Source organism: Monodelphis domestica, chromosome 1 (genome assembly GCF_027887165.1).
Source record: "Monodelphis domestica isolate mMonDom1 chromosome 1, mMonDom1.pri, whole genome shotgun sequence".
In the NCBI taxonomy this organism is placed as follows: domain Eukaryota; kingdom Metazoa; phylum Chordata; class Mammalia; order Didelphimorphia; family Didelphidae; genus Monodelphis; species Monodelphis domestica.
In genome coordinates, this window is record NC_077227.1 from 731857649 (window position 1) to 731880697 (window position 23049).

Sequence of the window (23049 nt, forward strand, 5' to 3'; positions counted from 1 at the left end):
TGAGTTAGCTGAAATGCCCCATATTTTGTGAAGATGAAACACATTTTACTTTTTTCACATGACTTAAAATAATAATAATCTTGACAATCATAACCAATGGCATTATTTATTAAACTCCAAAAGAAGTCTGGTATATCTTGTAATGTACTGACCAGGGAAGGTGCATATTTTAGTTAAGGTATTGCCCATAATTTCTTTTGGAAAAAATAGGGATTAATCCACTTCCCACTTAATATAAAAGGATTGATATTGATTAAATGATGGAATGGACCATGTCATCTGGAGTTAGAAAATCTGATTTCTTAACATTTAAGAGTTCTGTGACCTTAGGCAAGTCACTCAGTTCTCTAATCTTTTGTTTGATCATGTGTAAAATTAAGTGGTTAAATGATATTTTCTCTTGTTTTCAAAATTAACAGGGATACATGTAACTAAAATTAATCATGGCCTTTATGATTTGGATAAGAACTCAATGGATATCTACCCCCACTGTTAGCCAAGTGAATAAGACCATCTATACAGTAAATATATCTAAAACTTTCACTTGAAGAAATCTAATGAGATCAAAGTCATTGCCTAATTGGCCAAATCATTTCAAAAAACACTAACTTTTGGTAAGATTTTATGTTCCCAAAATTTGCCTCTTTGACACTTCCTGGCTCTGCCCCACGGGACCAAGGGAAACAAGTCTAACTCTTCCTATACATGGCAGCCCTAAATATATTTGGTGACAGTTCCACAGTTGTCCCTCTGGATATTCTATTTTCTAGGTCAAAAATTCTCACTATCTTCCACACATCCTCATATAGCTCAAATTCACAGTGGAACTGTGTGAATTCATCTGGATTGTTTGTAGCTTAATGATACCTTTACTGAAATGTGACCCAGAGCATTCAATGGAAGAATTCAAATTATGTTTTGATTAGAGCAGAATATGAATATGTATGTGTGTGTGTGTGTATATGTGTGGAGAGAGAGAGAGAGAGAGAGATAGAGAGAGAGAGAGAGAGAGAGAGAGAGAGAGAGAGAGAGAGAGAGAGAGAGAGAGAGAGGTTCTAATACCTTTATTCAAAAGAACATAGAAGAGGGGCAGTCAGGTGACTCAGTGGATTAAGAGCCATATATAGAGAAAGGAGGACCTGGATTGAAATCTTGCCTCAGAAACCTCCTAGCTATGTGACCCTGAGTAAGTAATTTAACCCCCATTACCTAGCCCTTACCGCTCTTCTGCCTTGGAACCATTAGACCGTATTAATTCTAAGACAGTAGATGAGTTTGCTTTTTCTTAAGTTCAAAGGATTATACTTTTTAGCCAAAAGAGACTTTAGAGGACATTTATTTTAATGCCCTGATTTTACAATTATAGGAACTAGGGCCCAAGGATGTTAAGCGATGTGTCTGAGGTCCCACAGTAAGCATCTAAGGCAGGACCCTGTACCCTGTCAAATAGACAATATCTATGATAAGATTTTCATTCCCATGACCCCTAATTCCAAAGCCAAGATTCCACTGTACCAATGTCCTGTGAGTCTACTGAATCACAATTGCTAGAAGCTATAACTGACTTCATATAGTCCAAGATTGCATCTGCTATTTCTTAGCTATGATCATATACTATTGATTCCTTTAGAGCTCACATAACAGGCCACTAAAACTCTCAAGACATTTTTCTGACAAAATGACTTGCAGTCATCCCTAGAACATTATGTACCTTGATGAGATTAATGATGTAAGGAAGGGGCTGGGTCCAAATGGGACAAAGCCCTCTCTAAATGGAGTCAGCACCTAGGTAACAACAGTGAGAAGTAGATGATGCATTCTTTTGCATTCTTCTTTCCAAATCTGTTTCTTTCCCCATTCTGTCAGTGTCCTCTTGAAAGAAGCACTTAGAAACAGACAGGGGAAAGCACTCTTAGCCAAACCTCAGGCCCAGCAGCCCATCTCTTTTACCACTATCTTCATTCCATGTCTGGCTTCTGATAGACTCTGATCTCCCCAGAAATCCCAGTATCAAAATTCAGAAGCCTCTTTCCCCCCTTAGTTTACTTCATAGACATTAGACCTTTTAAAATAAACACACACATACATACATATATACAGGCACATGTGAAAAAGGACTTCTCCAGCAATTATCAGAGGGGAAAGGACCTCCATCAGACCATCACAAAGCCAAATAAGTGACTAATACTCATTTCACTAAGATAACAGCAAATGCAAAACCCATAAGAAGAAAAGAGATTGTGGATTTGACCCTGTTGTAAGCAATATCAGAACCTTTTTCTTTCTTCCCCATACTATACCAATCCTTCAGATCATTAGTAGACAGAGCATTGGAATCAGGAAGACTTGCATTCAAACCTTGGTCTCAACTTACAAGTTGCATGTCTCTGAACAAGTCACTTTTGTGCCTCAGTTGCTTTAACTCAAACTGAAGATCATGATAGCATTTACTTCCTAAGACTGCTGTGAGGATAAAATTGCATAATATTTGTACTGTATAATTATATCATATTCTATTGTAAAGTGCTTCCTAGAACATTGTTGTTCAGTTGTTTCAGCTGTATCTGATGCTTTCTATCCTCAGTTGGGGTTATCATGGAAAAGATTCTAGATCATTTTGTCATTTCCTCTACCAACTTATTTTACAGATGAGGAAACCAAGGCAAACAGGATTAAGTGACTTGGCCAGGGTCACACATCTAGTAAGTGGCTTAGATTAGATTCAAACAAGATGAGTTTTTATGAATTCAGCCTTAGTACACTATCCATTTTGCCACCTAACTGCCCTGGCATATAATGCTTAATCAATGTTTATTGAATTGAATTTAGCACACTGACTGCAATATAGTTGGTACTTAATGAATGCTTATTTCTGTCCTTCCTTAATCATTATATATTTCTCTCTACAATGTCTTCATTGAATATTTCCTAGTATTTCTGGATAAAGTTTTAATCAGATATTGTTTTTTGAGTCTCAAAACAATCTTGTGAGGTTTGGGATACATATAATATAGATATGTATATAACATTGCATTTCATTATATTTATTATATTCATCTTACTGACAAGGGCATCAGAAGTGAGAGAGGTCAATCAATTTATCCAGGGTCACAAAGCTGATAAATATCTAAAATAGGAATTGAACCCAGATCTTTAATCATGAAACCAAATCAAGAGATCTAACACATTAAGAAGGATCAGGAACTGGACATGTGAATTTCACTGGCTTAGGTAAGTATAGGTGAAGAGATATCCTCTTTCAATGATTTAATTTATATTATTAGCTACATTCGTAGACCTCCAAAAAGATAGCTTTCTTACTCAGGGTCACATGGCTAGTATGTGTCAGAGGCAGGCCTTCAACTCATGACTCCCCAGATTCAAGAGTAGTTCTCATCTCAGTACGGCATGTTGTCTGTCCTAAGCATGTAAAGGAAGAAACTATTCATCATAAGATGAAATTACCCACATGCCTAAAAGTGGAAAGTTCAATAACTGAATGCTCATGCTCCAATTCATCTTCCACCCATGAGCAATCTGAAATGTCAAGTTCCTGCCAATGACTCTTATGGAGGCACCAGACATAACCTTGACATTGTTAGAAGAGGAGAAATCAATCCCAAATCCGTGCTTACCTGTCTCAGATAACAATTTTGTAGCTTCAAGCACCTTTTCAGTATAAACTCCAGCTTCATAGTTCTCCATCTCTGCATTGATGATGTGGATGACTCGGGCTGCCCGGCCACGGATGGCACCTGCTGTCCGGTCCAAAGTATCAACGTCCCCTTCTTGGAGTGCTATCACACACTTATTCACATCCTCCAGAATGTGATTTTCTGTGAAAAGGAAATACATGCATTATAAAGTTTTGGCTTCATTAGAACTCCCTATTAACCAATCAGGCATATAGTGAGCCCCTCCTGATCTCCTATCCCTTCATTTACCCAGTCTTGCTCCATCTATTATAAGCACAGAAGTCTCTCTAAGTCAACAGTTAAGGATAAGTTTCCATCTATTTGCTCCTGCTTTTGACAGGCAAAAAGCTTGGACTTTGTGCACTCTGAAAGAGGTTATTATTGGTGAGTAATGTTGGCTGGTATGTATCTGTAAATTTGATTGAACTGAAATGACTTCCCTTCCCATAACCAAAATCATGACATCAGGGGAGAGACAGACAGACAGAAACAGACAAGAGAGACATACACAGAGGCAGAGAGAAATGGAGACAAAGAGACAAAATATACAGAAAGTGGATTAACTAGAGAAATAACAACCTACAGAATATTCTTCAACTAGAAGGCAGGCCATCGATAGAGGTCCTGTTAGAAGTGAATTTGTTTAAGGGGAAAGCATACTTTCTCAAATTTTACATGATTAAAAGCTACCCTGTGGTATATAAATGCTAGATATTATTATAATTAAAAGGAGAAGCTGAAATCAAGGAAAATAATTGAGAGACAAGTATAATAGTCTATGTACAGGACAATTAGTTTATGAACCAAGATAGTAGCTATGTGAGCAGCTAGAAAGGGTAAGGTACAGGAGATGGAGTGCAAATAACATTGAAAACTTTTGTCAGCTAATTGGATTGTGAGAATGAAGGAGTGAAAGTTGAGAAAACCTCAGAAGTTACAAATCTGACTAGAAAGGGTGAGTCAGGGAATAGTATGAGCTATGAAATAAAATACATAAATAAATAAATTGAATTGATTGAACAGAAACATCCTGACTTAACTGCTATTGAATGGAATAAATAGATCTTCTAGATTTCTGGCACCTGCAAGTTTTTGAGTTAAACCCCCAAATGGAAATATCATATGTTTAATGCCAAGATGTTCATTTTAAAACACCATTAAAAGTTATAGTTTATGCCCAATGGGAAACGTTTAAATGTTTCTAACACAGCTATTTCACTTTTTATGAGTGCAAGTCCACATCCGAAAATTGGTTTTTGCTTCTGTGATATTAATAGTCAACATCACCTTGCCCCAATCCTGTTGCATTTCATATAGAGGAATTAAAAATTCAGGTTCTAGCACAACACAAAGACTGCAGTCTTTTAGAAATATTTGACCTGGTGCTTTGTAAAAAGGGATTTTTTCCCTAGGGTAGAAATTTCCCCAAGAAGGAATTGATATATATCCTTTAAAATCCAATAATAGCTTTCCAAAATATCTCCTGGGCTAAGCTATGAATGCAAATGTTTCTGATTTACTGATCACACATGTTGGTTGGAGTAGGAGTTGGCTCAGGAAAGGGCTAGGAAGTAGGAGGTCTATAATCTCTAGACAATGTTCATGGTCTACTACCAGAATACAGTAGGATCTGTAACTATTATCAAACACAGCCTGTCCAAGGGGCCTTCATCCTTGGATTGTGACACCTGTGTGGATGCTTCAGCAAGTCTGGCAGAGGCTGATTTCCTGACAGCTCATATGAGTTTTCCTGTCCTGGCATGCCGTGGCTGGTGTACCATGGGAGTTGAATTGGAGAGTGTTATCAGCTCCAGCCAAAGCAATTCCTTGTTAGTCTTAATAATATAATGTAGAATGGAAACCACGGGAAGAACTGTGGCAAGGAGGGAAAGTTTGGGAGTGGGGGGAGGGAAAGAGAAAATTAAGAATAGCTTTGAACGGAATGGGAGGTCTAAGATAAGACTTCTTCAGCTTTACTCTTTTTTTAAGAAATGGTTCTGATTTTTTAAAGAAACTTGTGAGCTGTGAAAGTTTCAAATTCTAAAATCTTTTCACTGGGAAAAAAATAGAAAGCAAAAATCTACCTTACTGTCAGAATCAGAAAGACAGCAAGCAAGAGCTGTCAGTGGTGCTGAATGAAGAAGCAGAGAACGGTTATCCAGGATCTTAAGGAAACCTCCCTCTTATAGGCTAAGGAAGACTCTTGCCACATTTCACTTGCTAGTGATTCAGTTAGAGTATTAGCCTCAAAATTTGTAACTAGACCTGTAAAACTTAGGAAGCAGGCAAGTGGAACAGTAAATAAGTTGCTGAACATGCATTCAAGATGACTCAAGTTCAAATTCTACCTTAATGACTTACTTAGTCATATAACATGGGGGCAACTTACTCAAATTCTTTCTGCCTAAATTTACTCATCTGCAAAATTAGGACATATCACAATCACAAAGGATTGTTGTACTAATAAAATAACTAAAAGTGCTTTACAAACATTTGTTGCTAAGATATTTTCATTCATGCCCAACTTTTTGTGACCCCATTTGGATTTTTCTTGGCAAAGATACAAGGTTTTTTTTTTTTATTTCCTTCACAGCTCATTTTAAAGATGAGGAAACAGGGTTAAGTGACTTCCTCAGGGTCACACAACTAGTATCTGAAGCCAGCTGAAATCATGATAATTAGTCTTTCTGACTCCAGTCTGGCATTCTATCTTACTGTGCCACAGAGCTGACCTATTTCTATATCTATTCCAGAATCTATTTCTAATTGACAGTCAGAGGTGGAGAAAACCATGTAGAACCATGGGATGTTGGCTAGATTTGGAAGCCAGTAAGTCAAAAGGCATTGAAAGAAAGTCTTCACTATCCTGGACATTATGGCAAGCACTAGATAAAAAGAAATGCAAAAGGTAAATTATAAAAAATAAGTCTTGGCTATTATAGAACTTACAATATAGTAATTCTGGAAATAATCTTGGAGATCATATTGTGTAATATATTTTTAATTGTAATAGAGAATCAGAAAGGTAAGGTGAATTGCCTAGGGTCACATAGAAGCTTAAAATCAGAAATTCCTGCACCATATCTATTGTTTACAAATCTAGTGCTTTCCCCTCACTATATGATAAGGCATCACATTTTTCAAGTGTAAAATAAAAAAGGGAAGTGGAATAAATAGTCTTTAAGGCTCCTTCTAGGGCTAATTTTCTCTGGTTTGAAACTAATAAGGATTGGATGCCGGTAATGGACAAAGAGCTGCAGGCAAGCTTTCATTCTTGCTTCCATTACCTTCAGGATTCTAAGGTCTCACTTCTATCCTCCACTAGAAGAATAAAAGAATATGTCATATACACCCAGAGGAAGAATCCCATGGTTATTTGGGAAACAGGTAAGGAGAATACAGTGGATTTCTCTTTATTTATCAGTAATTCTCGTATGAATGATTTTGATATTGTACTCCATGAGATCAGATTGGGGTATTTAGCAATGTGGTTCCCTGAGGTCTCACCCAGTTCTAAGAATACATAGATAAACAGGGCTGATGGAATGGGTTACCAACTATATGAGTATATTGAACATCACTGAGGAGACATAAGTGCTCCTAAATACCTTGACCACCACTTGTCACAACACATGATATGAATGAAAAAATAATTAGTTTTAGCAGTAGCAGTGCTGGCTTTAAACAGTATATTTAATATCAGTAAGCTTGAGTTCTGCCAATGAGATTCTTTGTGATCCTAAACAAGTCAATATAACTTTCTTTTTTTTAAACCCTTACCTTCCATCTTGGAGTCAATACTCTGTATTGGCTCCAAGGCAGAAGAGTGGAAAGTGCTAAGCAATGGGGGTCAAGGGACTTGCCCAGGGTCACATAGCTGGGAAGGGTCTGAGGTCAAATTTGAACCCAAGACCTCCTGTCTCTAGGCCTGACTCTCAATCCACTGAGCTACCCAACTGCCCCCTCAATGTAACTTTCTGAAAGTCAGTTCTTTTAAAAATTTTAGCATCATCAACAACAAAAAAAACAACAAAAAGTTATGCTAGAGAATCTCCATGAGATTTGCCATTTATTCTTCTATGTATGACCTTGGGTCTATTTCCCCTCTTTGTCAAATTAAGAGCTTATTCTAGTATAAATCCAAGGTCCCCTTCATTTCTATGTCCATGATTATCAAATTCTGATATTTGGGATGGATTCATGAATGCCATTTTGATGACTTATTTGAATTTCTGTCTAAATACTAAAGTGGGGGGGGGGGCAGGCAGATGTTTTATTCCTTTATTTGCCTTCCTGGAGTGAATTTAACAAAAAAGGTTTATTTTGATACTTAGTTAAAAGGAAAAATCAATGATATTGAAATGTTCTGGGGGCCAAAAGGTTCCTAATTATAAATTTAGAGGGGGAAAATATGTCATAGATGATTTAATCTAAATCCTTCTTTTTGAAAAGGGGGAAACAGAAGCCAAGGGAAGTGACTTGTTCCAAGTCAAACAGAAGAAAGGATAGCATTGGAAGGCAAATCATCCAGCTCCAGAGCTAGTGTTCTTTCTACTCTTTACAAATGAAAGTGGAGTATAAGGATTCGAAGACTTGGTTGTTAAATCAGGAGATGTAAGGGAATTGAAGATAAGTGTATATCCCCCTACATGACTGTACCTAATTGTTAGTTCTGATACAGTGACATCATAGACATTTTCAATTGTTTTTTTTTTCATCAACACTGAAATGTTATAATGATTTTTAATAAACTAAAAGGAAACATTAATGTACATTTCCCCTGGAAATATTCCCTCATCTCCCTCCAAGGAACCATTTCCACATTAGTTCACTTTTCCAGACCAATGATCCTCATGGACAATTGGCAGTAGAGATGTAGCCCTTCTATTCCCAACCACCCGCCTAGCTTACTGCATGCCAATGGTGGTGCTGAGCCAGGAGAGGGTTGGGGCCAGGCTCAGTGGGGAGTGAATGTGTGGGTGTCTGTTAACCTGCCAGTGTTTCTCCAACAGAGGAGGTATATGTACAACTATGGGTGATTTAGGCCAGGAAATATGGGCCTTATTCACTGAGGCTGATAGGAATTTTACAGAAATGATAAGGCTGACACTTCCAAATCCCCACCCCAAGTCCTGGCCATGGGGAAATGAGGCAAACAAACATTGTAGCATGGTCATTTTCTCCCATGCTACAATTCTGTGCAGAAACTGGCCCACATGCTGCAGTGAGCTAAGAAGACAGATCCTCTATGTTGTTAGGTGGCTAAGAGGCTAGCTCCAAAGGGATCTAGGGAAAGGAAGAAAAGCCCAAGCAAGAGAGGGCTCCCGGTTCAGATTATAAAGAAGCTCGAGAAGAGTTCATTGATTTCTCTTGGGTTACACAGCTAGTGTATAAGCCAGAAATTGAGCTGAGATCTTGATTCTCAGACCAGCCCTATATCCTTTATGACATACCCCCTTTCCTGAGATCCCTGAACCTCCCTTAAGAACCTATTGAAGTGTCCTAGAATATCTGACAGAAAATCCTGCCTCTTGTGTCTTACCCAGATCTTTCCTGATCTTTTGGGAGGGCATTATTATTATTCTACCTCCCCAAATGCTTGGTGGTTTTAGGGGACTTCTTAGAGATCACACATCTAGAAAACTTCCTCATTTTCCATACAGATCCTCCTCAGGACCCTAACTTATGTATCACTTTCCTGATATAGCTCATCTGTTGCAATTACCTGAGACAGACAGGAAGTCATCCACCGACGTAATGTCATCCACAGCCTCTGTCAGAACTCGAACTTGCTTCTCCCACTGATCTTTGAAAACATCCATATTATCTTGAGCTACTTTGCTCTGCGGTCTGGCAGCTAGTGTGAGGGCAGCATTGATGACCTATTTTTTTTTAAAGAAAGTTATGTTACAAATGACCAGGAACCATTCTCAGATGAATGAGCAAGAAATGAAAGGACAGGAATAGGATCTATGATATCATTAATAGAGGCAATATTTGGATAAGAAAGCTCCCTCTTCCAATACAGTTGTCACTTTTTCTACAACTGATAGTCTCAGAGAGTTGATGTGCTGAAGGATTTGCCTGGGTCACATAACCAGCATGTCAAATATGGGCCTTGACACCAAGCATTCTTGTCTTCAAGGCCAGATCTCAACTGACAATTCTTACCTGATTCCTCAAAAGAGAGACTATGTAAAAGTAATGATTCCCTTTTACTGCCATCATTTTAGATCTGGAGCGAGTTCAAAGCAGAATCAGAATTTGGAATAGGCAAAGTGAGCTTTGGGCCCAATATACAGGAGAGGCACGACATTTAGGAAACATTAGATGAATTTTAATATTGACTTAATTTTTATATTTATATATAAATAAATATATCATATTTATAATATTTTTATATTACAATGGGGGAAAACCCCACTCTCTATCTCACATGAATATTTATTTAGAGAAACCATCAACAAGTCATAGGCATTACAATGAAGACTTAAAGGTTACCAGTGAATAGTAACACATGATTTAATTTCCAAACCTTGCCTAAGGTATATATCGTTCCCATCCTGCCTCTTATCCTCAGTGGTAAGAACAGGCAACTGACAATACAAAGCAGATGGGTATAGATGAGCATAGTGTGGAAATGTTATTGTTTTATTTCTAATGTAAGTTTCTCCTTGAGATAATGCAGGGCTTCAACAATTCCTAGTTCAAAACCCACAGTGTGCATTGTACTGTGATACACACTATGGAAAGTACATGGAAATAGAAGTCATTTTCCTTGTTCTCAAAGGCTTATTATATTCATAGTTGGTGAGAAAAGTCTAACATCAATGAGCCATTAAGAAGAGTGACTTTCTAGTCAGAGGATTGGGGTTCAAATTCCATCTTGGGAACTTATTAGTTATGTGTCATTGAGTAAGTCATAGAACCACCCAGAGTCTCAGATTCCTCATCTGTAAAATGAAGAGATTTTATTCAATGGCCTCTGGGGTCTCTTCCAGCTCTAGATTTAAGATTTTATGATCCTTAGTTCTTGCATGGCCATGGAAAAGTCATGCAACCTCCTGGGACTCATTTTCTTCATGTGTTAAATGAGGGAATTGAACAACATAGTCTCAGAGGTACCCTTTAGCTCCAGATCTATGATTCTGTAATCCCAATTCATGAATGAGTAAGTGTTAGTGACTGGTATAGGCAGTAATAGATACTGGAGTGTAGAGAGCATTACTTTTATAGAGCTCTCAGTGCCTTGAGTTGGTTAGCAAAGCATTCCAATGGAACCTTAAAGAAAAGCTAAGATTTGCATAGATCAGGGAGGAGAGGAATGGTCAGTGAACAGCCTGGGAAAAGATATGAAGGAAAGGCTGAACAAGGCATAAATGGATAAGGGGTAGGTTGGAAGAATCAAGGAAAAAAAGTGATCTGAAGAGGGCAAAGTGAAGTTTGTTAAGCAAAGGTAGAAGACAGGGTTAGAGAAGACATGCTGTGGAAGGAAGAGAAGGGCATGAAAGGGTTCTGAGTCAATGAAAATCACACTCACCTGGGGACAAAGACTATCAATCTGGGTTGCTGCCATCCGGACTAACTTCACCCCTTCCTCATTGTTAGAAATGGAACAGGCCAAGTTGGCAACCTGTATTTAAGAGAAATGGAATCAAAATTAAATTGGAGATAAAGAGGCAATTGATACTATTTGGTATTGAACATCTTCTGAATGGTAGGAAAGGGCTCTAGAGCCCATCTAGTCTAACTGAGACCTGGAAAAGAATCCTTCCTAAAATATATCTGATATTTGGCCACAGTAACTTTACTTGAATCAGTCAATTGATCAATTATTATGTCTTAAGAACTTGCTATGTGTCAAATACAATCCTAAGCACTGGCAATAAAAAGAAGTGAGGAAAAAAAAGCCAAACTAAGACTAAGACCTTTTCCTGCCCTCAAAGGTACTATAATCTAATGAGGGGGACAACATATAGACAAAAGGTAGATATAAGATATATGCACAGTCTATGGAAAAGATGAGAAGGGAAGGTACTAACAAATGGTGTGTCTGGGAAATGCTTCCTGTAGAAGGTAGGTTAAAAGATCTCTAGTGCAGGAAAATCCATTAATACCTGAAATAGATATAGCTCTCACTAAGAAACATTTAATTATATCAAGACTTAATATTCCTCTTACTAACTGCATGCATTCATATTACTTCTACCCTTTGGAATTGAGAAGGTCATTTCAAATCTAATTCCTACATGTTGCTATTCAGGCCTTTCAATCATGTCCAACTCTTGAATTATTTGATGTTTTCTTGATAGAGATCCTGGAGTGATTTGCCATTTCCTTCTCCAGCTCATTTTACAGATGAAGAGACTGAGGCAAACAGGGTTAAGTGACTTGCCCAAGATCACACAACTAGTAAATTTCTGAGACCAGATTTGGATTCAAGAAAATGGGCCTCCATTTAATTTAATTTAATTAATATAATTTTCCAGGTGTCTCAACCAGAGAATTATAAAACTCCGTGTATTATTAGACCCAGCAATGGTATTGTTCTCTTCCCTACATCATAAAAGGCATCATTTGGTAAACAGATATGTATATGTATAGAATATGTCTTTTGTTTTTCCATTTTGCAGTTTATTCTCTGGAGGTGAACATTCACAAGTTATTCTTCAAATATTAAATCTGAAGCTGTATGAAATGTTCTCTTGCTTCTATTCATTTTACTCTTTATTATCTGTTGTAGTTCTTCCCAGGTTTTAAAAAATTAAGCTGCTTAGAGTTTCTTATGGTGCAATAGTATTTAATCACAACCATATATCCCAATTTGTTTAGCCTTTCCCCAACTGATGTACATGCTCTCAATTTCCAATTTTTGCCACCACTAAGAGAGCTGCTATAAATATTTTAGAACATAAAGGTTCTTTTCCTTTTTTCTTGATCTCCTTGGGAAAAAGATGCAGCAATATTATTTCTGGGTCTAAGAGTATACACAGTTGTATAATCCTCTGGGAATATTTTCAAATTGCTTCCCAAAATGATTGGATCAGTTCACAACTTCACTGATTGTGTATTAACTTCCCCATTTTAACACATCCTGTCTAACATTTGTCATTTTGCCCTTTTGTCATTTTAACTAAGGCCTCTAATTTCTGAAATGTAATTAAAATGTCTATCTTTTCCCTCCACTGTCAAGTCTTTTCTTTTCCATATTATTTGTGTATTAAATGGAAAGCCATATAGAATCAAAGTGAATAAAACACTGGCCCATGAGACAGAAAGATCTGAGTTCTGTGAGATTTAAAATGGTTGAGGTCTTAAACTGTAGTAAGTTAAAATGGTGGAAGATAGAAATTGTGATAGATATAAGAGAGGGTGAGTAAATTTGACTGCAGCAAATATGTTTCACTATAGTGTCTTGGTTTTTAAATCAAATATAAGGTTGTCGCCAGGGAAATATACCCAATTATTCAAATATCCAAGTCAACTGGGTTTTATAGAGATTTTTAATTAATAATATAATGAGGAATTAGAGAAAGAGTAGGAAAGTAATGATTATGAAGGGCCTCAAGCCAATATGGCCTAGACCTGAGTCTTAAGAGAGAGAATTAGTCAGTCAGTCTTTTAACACTCACCACAAGTTCTGCCTAAACAAGGATTCTAGTGACACCAGGCCAGCTCCATCTCAGCTGACTTCACCAGAGAGAGCTCCAGGGAGATCTCCTTAGAGATTGTCCTCCAAGAACTTCCCTTCTCCAGAGCCTCTCTCAAGAGATTCTTCCCAAGCGATCCTCATCAGAGATCCTCCAAAAGGATTTCTCCAAAAGGATATCTCTTCAAGAGATTCTGCTTTTTCTTATATAGGGTTTTTTCTCCCATGTCACCTCCCCTAAGTCCCTACATCTACCAATCACTGTAGACGCTTTCCAAAGGACTGCCCATCTAAATTCCTGCTAAGTCGACCAATCTCCTCAGTAAGTCTGAATCAGAAAAAATGATGCTGTGTCAACTAATCTCCTCAGTAAGTCTGAACGAGAGAAAACACAGCTGAGTCAGATAATCTCATCAAGAGAAAACTTGCCCTACCCTTTTAGGTACCTAGCATCTCATTGTATCAATTCTGAAAACAGGCCTGGTTCAAAGAACTCCTTGCCCCACCATAAGCATGGATCCAAGTACTTTCATTGTTTATCAAGGAGTTTTCTCCCCTAAAGCATTCTTAAGTACAGGTGGAATAGAAGTCCTCCCATTTCTGATCCTGGTGAGTTCTCACATCAAAATGGGGAATGTTTCTCAGTTGGGAATTTGAGGATTCCTCAATGTGGAGTAAAAATTTTAACATTCATAAGTCTATGAAATTTTAAGGTTCACAGTTCAAATCTGGAATTAGGCACCAACTATCTCTGTGACCCTTGGCAGATCACTCCACCCCTCTAAACCTCATTTTCTTAAACTCGAAAGGAGGGATAATAATAGCAACTGCCTCCTGGATGTTATGAGGATGAAATGATGTGATATGTATAAAAAGTAGGCATTAATATTATAACAGAATCCCTGATCCAGAAGAACCTTCAATGAGCATTTGATCCCACAAAATACAAAACACATAAGCTATATCTGAGTAAAAGCATATATTCCTACCCATAATGCATCTCACCTGATTCAAGGAATAATATCTAAAAAATATCCCTAAATATTTTTATCCATAAAATATTTTAAATTCAAGTACTTTATTAGCATTATTCTATTTGATTCAATGATGTAATTGGAGGTGCAATTATTAGTTTCATTTAACAGATAAGAAAACTAAGGCCTAGCAAAATGAAGAGATTCATTAAAGGTCCTACAAATTGATGACAACATTTGTTTTGGTGTACTGGTCTAGGGATGCTAACTGCTCTCATAATATCTTTCATAGCATATAAACAAAATAAAACCAAGGTATATTCTTCATCTCTATATAAATATGTGTGTATTGGTGGGGGAGGCCTGTGGTTATGTCATGCTGTATACAGTGTGAGATAAATGAAATAATTAAGTTCTTGTTAAATACTAATTATGTTTCAGATGATATACTAAGTATTAGGACTGCAAATGCAAGCAATCAAGATAGTTCTTATCCTCAAGGACTTTATATTCTATTAGGAAAGCACAACCAGAGTCAGGAAAGAGTCATGGAGTATCTTTAGGAAAAGGGCAAAGATACATCACTGACTGTTTAGCACCTGGCTCTTCAGGGGGAGTGTATACCAAAAAATCCTTTTCAGTTTAATGGGCATTGTTAACATTTTTTCCTTCACTTTCTTAAGTCTAGCAATCAACAAAATAATAAAGGCAGCTCTGATTTGTAGCATTTGTTTATTCCATTTCCAAGGTATGAGTCAGTGGAAGCTAACTTCAGCACATCCCTGGATACTTGTAAGTCAGTATTGTTTGAAAATGGTTAGGAATTGATGCAGAAAAGTAGTTCAAGGCAAAGTAAGTTGAAAGCTGATATTTCAGAATTCAAGACTTCAAGGGCAGAGTTCAGGGTTCAGTTGGGACAGGACTATGTAATCTGATCCATTTAAAAATCTGTCTTCATTTGTCTGTTACATTAAAATAGCCAGTTAACTCCATGTCTTTCTTTCCTCCCTTTTCCCCCCATTAGAAAAGGCTTCATTGTACAAATATATGTGTGTGTGTGTGTGTGTGTGGGTGTGTTTTAAATTATGTCTTACTTGTTTCTTATTATCAATTCTGTCTTTGGAGGTGGACATATACAAGTCATTCTTCAAACAATATTTCTGTTGTATGATATTCTTTTGGTTTTGCTTGTTTTGCTCTTCATAATTTCATGTAGGTCTTTACATCTTTTTTAAAAATACTAACCTGTTCATCATTTCTTATGGCACAGTAGTATTCCATCATAATCTTATGTCATCACTTATTGATCCATTCTCCAATTAATGGACAGCCTTTAAATTTACAGTTTTTTGCCACCACAAAGAGAGCTGCTATCATTTTGAACATGTAGGTTCTTTTCCTTTTCCCCTGATTACCTTAGAAAATAAATCTAATAGTGGTATTACTGGATCAAAACTTATGCATAGTGACATAGTTTTTGGATGTAATTCTAGAATGTTCTCTAAAGTGCTTGAATCAGTTCGCAGTTCCACCAGCAATGTATTAGTCTTCATTCTTCCACATCAATTCCAACATTTGCCATTTTGGCTTTTCATCATTTTATCTAACCTGATAGGTGTGAGATGGTATCTCAGACTTGTCTCAATTTGCATTTCTCTAAACAGTAATTATTTAAAGCATTTTGTTTTGATTATTAATTTTTCTTTCTTTCCAGCTAAAGTTTACTGGGGAAAAGATGGGGTAAGTAATCAAAAAATATAGATTTTTTAAAAAGAATGTAAAAGGGTTAATAAAATTTTAAGTTACATCATATATTTAATTTGACTTGGGAAATTATATTGAGGAATTGAACACAAGTATTTAAATCCCCAAAAAAACCCTTTTATATATACTTAATCATCATAAGTATTATTATAAGTTACACATTAGTTTTTTATAGATATTATAAGTATCATGCTATTTTAAGTTACAAATAGTAATTATTTTTCACATTTCCATCACATTAAATTTTACAAAATACTTTCTTTATAACAATAGGCAGACAATAGATAAGCAATTATAATTAGAGAAGAATGGGATTTGTGAGATCATGCAACCCAATTTCATTTTCACATAAAGGGTAGTTGGGGGGCTCAGTGGATGAAGAATCTGGCCAAGAAATTAGAGGTCCTGGGTTCAAATTTGACCTCAGACACTTCCTAGCTGTGTGGTCCTGAGCAAGTCACTTAACCTCCCTTGCCTAGTCCTTACAACTCTTCTGCCTTGGAACCAATACACAATATTGAATATAAGATGAAAGATAAGGGTTTAAAAAATGAAAAAAAAACATGGGCCCAAAGTGATTTATGAATATATAATGAGTTATAGATAAAGAGATGGATGTTCAGTAATGTTAAAGGTCATACTGCTAGGGAAAACTAAAGCTAGATCTTATTTCTAGTTCTTTTGATTTTCAAGAATGACATTTTCTCCAATTTAATATTGGGTTGGTTGACTCCAAATCTGAATAATTTGTTCCTACAAAGAGAATTAATATAAAATGTTCCAGGTTGTGTGTTTTGTTTTGTTTTGTTTTTAACCCTTGGGAAATTTGAAAATATAATGTAGGATGTTTGCTATATACAAAGGCAGCCCTACCAGTTTGAAATTAGTCATGAAATATTTCAAAAGCCCCCACCTCCAGCCCCCAAACCTTCACGTCTTCCTAGTTTCCCTCTTACAGTGTTCATCTGTTTCCTCCTGCAGTTCACATCTCTGACTTTCCTGGGATCCATCTGCTCCTCCCCAGAAGCATTTGGCTTCACAGTTATTCTCCAAGTGACTTACATGTATCATGATATCAATTTTCAGCTACTTGGGAGTGAGGGGTCTCCCTACTCTTCAAAGAACTATCCAAGAAGCTCCCCAGCTTCAGGTTTGAATAATGTTCCATTTCTCATTTTAATTTCATAGTAAGACAAATGAATTAGTCTGTACACAGTAGGCCCTTGATAAATGTGTCCAACTGATTGTCCCTTAACTGCCTCATTTGTCAAAAGACCCAGGGGGACTACATGATCTCTGAGCTCCTTCCAGGTATAACATTAAGAGTTTACTCATAATTTCAATATGATTTTAGAAATCTTTCCCTAAAGTCAGATTCTCTGATGTGCTATTTTGCAATGCATTTGTAATTCCCAGATATCAATAGTCTCCTTATTCTCCCTAGGAAACAAAGGGGAGAGGTGTTCTGGAAATAAAAAACCCATCTGTGGAAGTGTGGATGCTGGGACTTTACTAATCACATAGGGTTACAGGCCCAGAGACATTAAGTCATTTGATTCACTTTTAGGATAAATGTATACAAGTATCATTGAAGTAATCAACAGGTGTTTATTGAGCTGTTTTGGTCAACCTATGTCAAGAAATCCATTTATAATCCCTATGACTCCATGTTCTGAAACACCGCTTGCAGGCCTCCAATTCCACTATCTGCTTTCTTATTTTTAACCCTCACCTTCTGTCTTAGAATCAATATTGTTAATTGGTTCCAAGCCAGAAGAGCAATAAGGGCTAGGCAATGGGGGTTAAGTGACTTGCCCAGGGTCACTCAGCTAGGAAGTATCTGAGGTCAGATTTCAACCCAGGACCCCTTCTCTCCAGGCCTGGTTCTCAATTCACTGAGCTAAGCAGCCACTCCCCACTATCTACTCTCTATTTGAATGTAAACTACTTGAGGGTAGGGACTACTTGGCTTTAGCATTGATAACTCCCACAGTTTAGCAAAGAGAATGGATTATTTATAAATTATTTCTATGCATCTATCCATCTATCCATCCATCCATTCCTTCATTCACATGGAGTAAGCAATCTTGCCATTCATGTTATGTGGGCATCAATAGTCAGAGAACAAGCATTTATTAAGGCTTATTCTGTGCCAGCTTCTGCCCTGACACTGGGAATACAAATACAGGCAAAAGAACAGTGTCTGCTCTTAAGAAGTTTATATTTTAATTTAACATCCTGAAAAGGAAACTTGGAGGGGGTGGGGGTTGGTGTGCCCAGAGGATAGACCAGAATGGAGGGCAAACTGAAAAGGAATGAAAAGTGGGTGAACTGGGTGCCCTCCTTTAATGGAGGTCCTAATCTGAGATAGGGGCCATAGGGACAGAGGTTCTCTCCAATGTGCAAATACTGTGGCTGGTGAGCTTCCAGGATTAAGATTGAGAAGATGGGCTAGAGAAAATTGAAGATATAGAACACAATATTTGTAACTTTGGTTAAGACATTTATCAACATCTCTGGGCCTCAGTTTCCACATTTGTTTTCAATCTGATCTCCATCTAACCTGACTTTACTATGCCCCCTTCATGCCCTCTACTTTTCAGCCAAGAGAGACAACTCCATACCCAACTCCATGATTATGTATAAAATATTCTCCTCCCCAAGAACATATCTCCCTCCTCCATTCAGCATCTTAAGTCCTTTTCAACCTGGTTCCAATACATACTTCCAATCTTTCTGTATGTTATTCCCCTTTACAAGCTCTATGGAATAAACACAAATGACTTAGTTTTCCTCATGCATTCAACACTCAAGACTCCTATCTCTGCTTTTGCTTGCACAGGCTTTCCCTCCTCATGCCTGCAATGGAATCTCTTCTGATCTCTGCTTCTTAGAATCTCTAATTCTATTTAAAGCTCAGGTCAAATGCTGCCTCCTATCTAAAGCCTTTCCTGATTCCTTCCTTATTCCAGATGCTAGTGCCCTGCTTCATTGCCTTTAATTTATTGGGAATATAATCTGGATAAACTCCCATATTTACACATTATCTCCTCCAATAGAAAGTGAATTGCTTGAAGGCGAGGAGTATTTCGTGTTTGTTTTGGAATGGACAGTACCTGGCACACAGTAGATACTTAATAAATAACTGATTAACTGATTGACTTGATATCTAGATTTTGGAACCTCTATCTTCTTTCAAGGATTGGCTCATGTGCTCCCTTCTCTAGGAAACTTTCCATGATAGCTTTCCTTAGAACAATGTTTGGAACTCTTCTTTTTCTTGAGTATTATACATACATACATACATACATACATATATATACATGCATATATATGTTGTCCATTGGACAGAGCACTAGACTTGGAGTCAGGAAGACTCATCTATCTGAGTTCAAATCCAGCTTCAGACACTTATCAGCTGCTGGAGGCTGTGTGACCACTTAACCTTCTTTGCCATCTATAAAACGAATTGGAGAAGAAAATGAAAAACCACTCCAAAAGCTTTGCCAAGAAGGCCCCAAATGGGGTCATGAAGAGTTTGACCCAGTTGAGTATGGCTTCTTCCCCTGCATCAGATGAATGAAAACATGCTGAAAACTGAGCCTATTTTGATTTTTCTTTATTCTAGGAAAGTAGTACGATGACATTAACATAAAAATTTTGTTTTGATTTGAACATGTGATCTCTGAGGCCCCTTTTCCAAATTCTATCTAGGATATCATTAATCAAACCATGAATACAAATTGATTAAACTCCTAGAATGTGCTGCTGATATGAGAACAAATAGGAAAAATTCCTTCTCCCACCACAATTATTTATATACATGGACACACATACATAAATATGTAGTTGCATACACAAATTATACTATATTTACTTATCCTCATATCCATTGACCCAAATGGAACATATGTTCCTTAAGGATAGGCCTTGTCTTCTTTCTATTGTTGCTGTTCTTATATCCCTAGCATTTAGTTCATTCAGTTCAGCTGTTTGGTAAATGCTTATTAAATGTGTCCAATTGAATTTATTTTTACTAACATTTTTATATTCCTTACATTATAGAATGTACAAATTGTGCACTTCCTGAGAGATAGAAAATAATAGAATGTAATCTCCATAAGAGCAGAGATTGATCTCTTGCTACCTTCCTTTTTTGAAAGATCATTTTAGCTCTAACATTTTACAAAGAGTTGATGATTGATAAATGATCATTAAATTTAATCAAATAAGGAAATTGAACACTTTGAGGGGACATCAGGTCACAGATCAAATTGGTAGCAAAATTCAGCTAAGGAAACAAGAATCCTTAATTACATGAACTTTCTCCCCTTTAGCAGACTTGCCTGGATTCATTGGGAAAAAAATAAAAAAAGGAAACAAAGAGGAAAAGAAATGCCTCGAAGGTTGAGCTTTAATTAGACATTAAAAACCAGTTCTAATAAAGCATTTGGGGCATTTAACTAAAAAGTGATATGGGGTGAATCAGAAAGAAGGCATTTCCTTTCTCTTGAGTGCTTGTAACCAAATTACATTTTTAATGCTCTTATGTACATTCTATTTCCAACAGTGGCATATTTTCCATTCATCCAACCCCCAAACACTGCCCCATTTCATTAATTTTTACAGCTGCAGTAGCATATTGGTGTTTTAAGAACATACTATTAAAATAAAACAGATTCACTATTCAGAGGTCCATAAACCAGTTGTTTTTCATGTCCACATTTTCATCATATATTTTACAGATATTTCTTATAAAGTAAGCTTATTTACTATTAACTGGGGGTTCTTGAATTCTACCTATGCTGCTCAAATACTGCTCAAAGCTTGAAATAGCAGAATTCAAAAAGAAGATGTGTGTCAGACACCAAATTGGATGATGGCTAACACTACACCTAATAATTCTATTATTAGATTAGAGAGCGAAGGTGTTAGACACCCAGTTCCAATGGTGATTTACCCCTACATGAAACCCTTCTCCATCTTCCCTGCCCCTGATGGCACCCAACTCCTTTGATTTCCTTTGTGTCTATCTCAAATAAATTGAAACAAGACATGTATAAATAAAGAGCTGGCCTCAAAGTCAAGAGGATCTCGGTTCAAGTCCTGCATCTCACATATAATAACCAATTGCCAGCCTTCAGACATGTCACTGAACCTCTCAGTGATCTAAACAACTCTCCATGACTCTTAATTGAAGAGAACTTGCTGATCAGCATTGATAGAGGGATTTTTCTCACTGATTCCCAACCCTGTACCAGTGACAAATAAACAGATAAATAAATGATGGAGAGAGAGTGAGGGCAAGGTCCATATTTGTCTCTTTCTGTGTATCCTCAACTTTGAGAACAGTGCTTGGAAAACAATAAGTGCTAAATAAATGTTTGATGACTGACTAAACATTTGGTCTCTTCAGGCCCATTCTAAGAACTAAAGTCAATGATTAAAGCTTTGTTCTTTTAAACCCTTACCTTTTGTCTTCAAATCAATTCTAAGCATTGGTTCCAAAGCAGAAAAGCAGTAAGGGTTAGGCAATGAGGTTTAGTGACTTGTCTACAATCACATAGCTAGAAAGTGTCTGAGGCTAGATTTGAACCTATGACCTCCCATATCTAGGCCTGGATCTCTTTCTATTGAGCCATGTAGGTACCCCATAAGAGCTGTTTTGATACTTCTGCTTTCAACATGATGGATGACATATTTGTCAGTAAGTTAAGCTTAAGGAAACAATAGCACAGGGATACCTTTATACGAATGGAATTTGACACTGTGGCCAAAGCTGAAAACAGAAGCTCAGTGAAGACAAGTGGGTTTTCCTCTCCCCTCTTTGAACCTATTTCTGGATCAGGGATACTGGGGACATCTTTCCTCATTTGTAATGAAAGTTAACTCTAGGAATTACAAAGGGGTTCCAACACCATTTTATTCCAATATTGAAGACCCAGGCTTCTAGCTAGCTATAGAGGCAGCTTCACCATTTCATACATGAATATCTCTTGTATTGACTGTAATTAAACAGCCTATCTTCCCCAGGCTGACCTTCATCATATTCTGGCTGACCTCTGCCTTTTAGGCTAGAAGGAAAATGTTTTCTCCATCCTAGGAGTCAGGCTGTGATAATATGGTTAATGTCCCTCTTCTCTAGCCACCATATTCTTAATTTCTTTGTAATTGTTCTTATTTCTGTCCCTCCTTTTCAAAAATGACTAATGACATCATGAGGGCAATGACTTCACATGCACATGAACTGGATTTAAGAAAGGCAAAGGTGCACAACTCCTTTTCTCTTCCAGTGTCATCCAAGTCAAGTGGCAAGACAAAGGTCATGACAACTGGCAATATTCCAGGATGCACCAGAGAATTTTGGGATCTTTGATGTCTGCCCTATCTCTTAGAGCTCCACAGATCCTGCTTCAGCCACGTTCATGGCCATTAGAATAAATTATTCTCACTGATCCATTCTTCTTGGGGAAGTCTTCAAATGACTGGGCAAACATTCCCCTAACTCACCAGCCTGTATTAGCCCTGTCAGTTACTTTCAACTTGGTTTAGCCTGTCTGCTGATATCATTTACTCACCTTTCAGAAAGACCAAAGGAATTTAGGCACAGAGGCTATGCATTCAGTAAAGAGAGATATATTCCAAGAATGGTGGCATGGAAAAGAGATTGTAAAATTGACATGATTTCTTTAGTTAAATGCCTTTAATTTAGTGACCCTTCATTTGGTGGCAGCTGCTGTGCATGCTACTGGCTTCTTGGGACCACAGGTGAAAGCTGGAAAAGGTGGATGATCAGCTCTGAAAAAGGCTCAGCAAATTCCTCAGAGCAGAGATGCTTGTCCTTCCTGAACATCCTATACACCTTCTATCGTGACTCTGAAGCAAGATTTTCTGCCTTTTTTTAATCATGAAAACCTCTGGTAATCTGGGAAAGCATGAAAATGAATAAATAAAAATAAATGTATAA

General features: G+C 37.2%; 1 protein-coding gene across 5 annotated transcripts in view; it reads right to left on the reverse strand.

The window, feature by feature from the left end:
* The window catches only part of CTNNA2 (catenin alpha 2), a 1548366-nt gene that overhangs the window by 160274 nt on the left and 1365043 nt on the right, over window positions 1-23049 (reverse strand). For all 5 annotated transcript variants that reach the window (XM_056824737.1, XM_001364449.4, XM_007477790.3 and 2 more), the window contains exons 10-12: window positions 11236-11328; window positions 9421-9577; window positions 3636-3836 (exon numbers count right to left, since the gene is read on the reverse strand). In XM_056824737.1, coding sequence (XP_056680715.1) covers window positions 3636-3836; window positions 9421-9577; window positions 11236-11328 — 451 coding nt within the window. The remainder of the gene's footprint in view (window positions 1-3635; window positions 3837-9420; window positions 9578-11235; window positions 11329-23049) is intronic.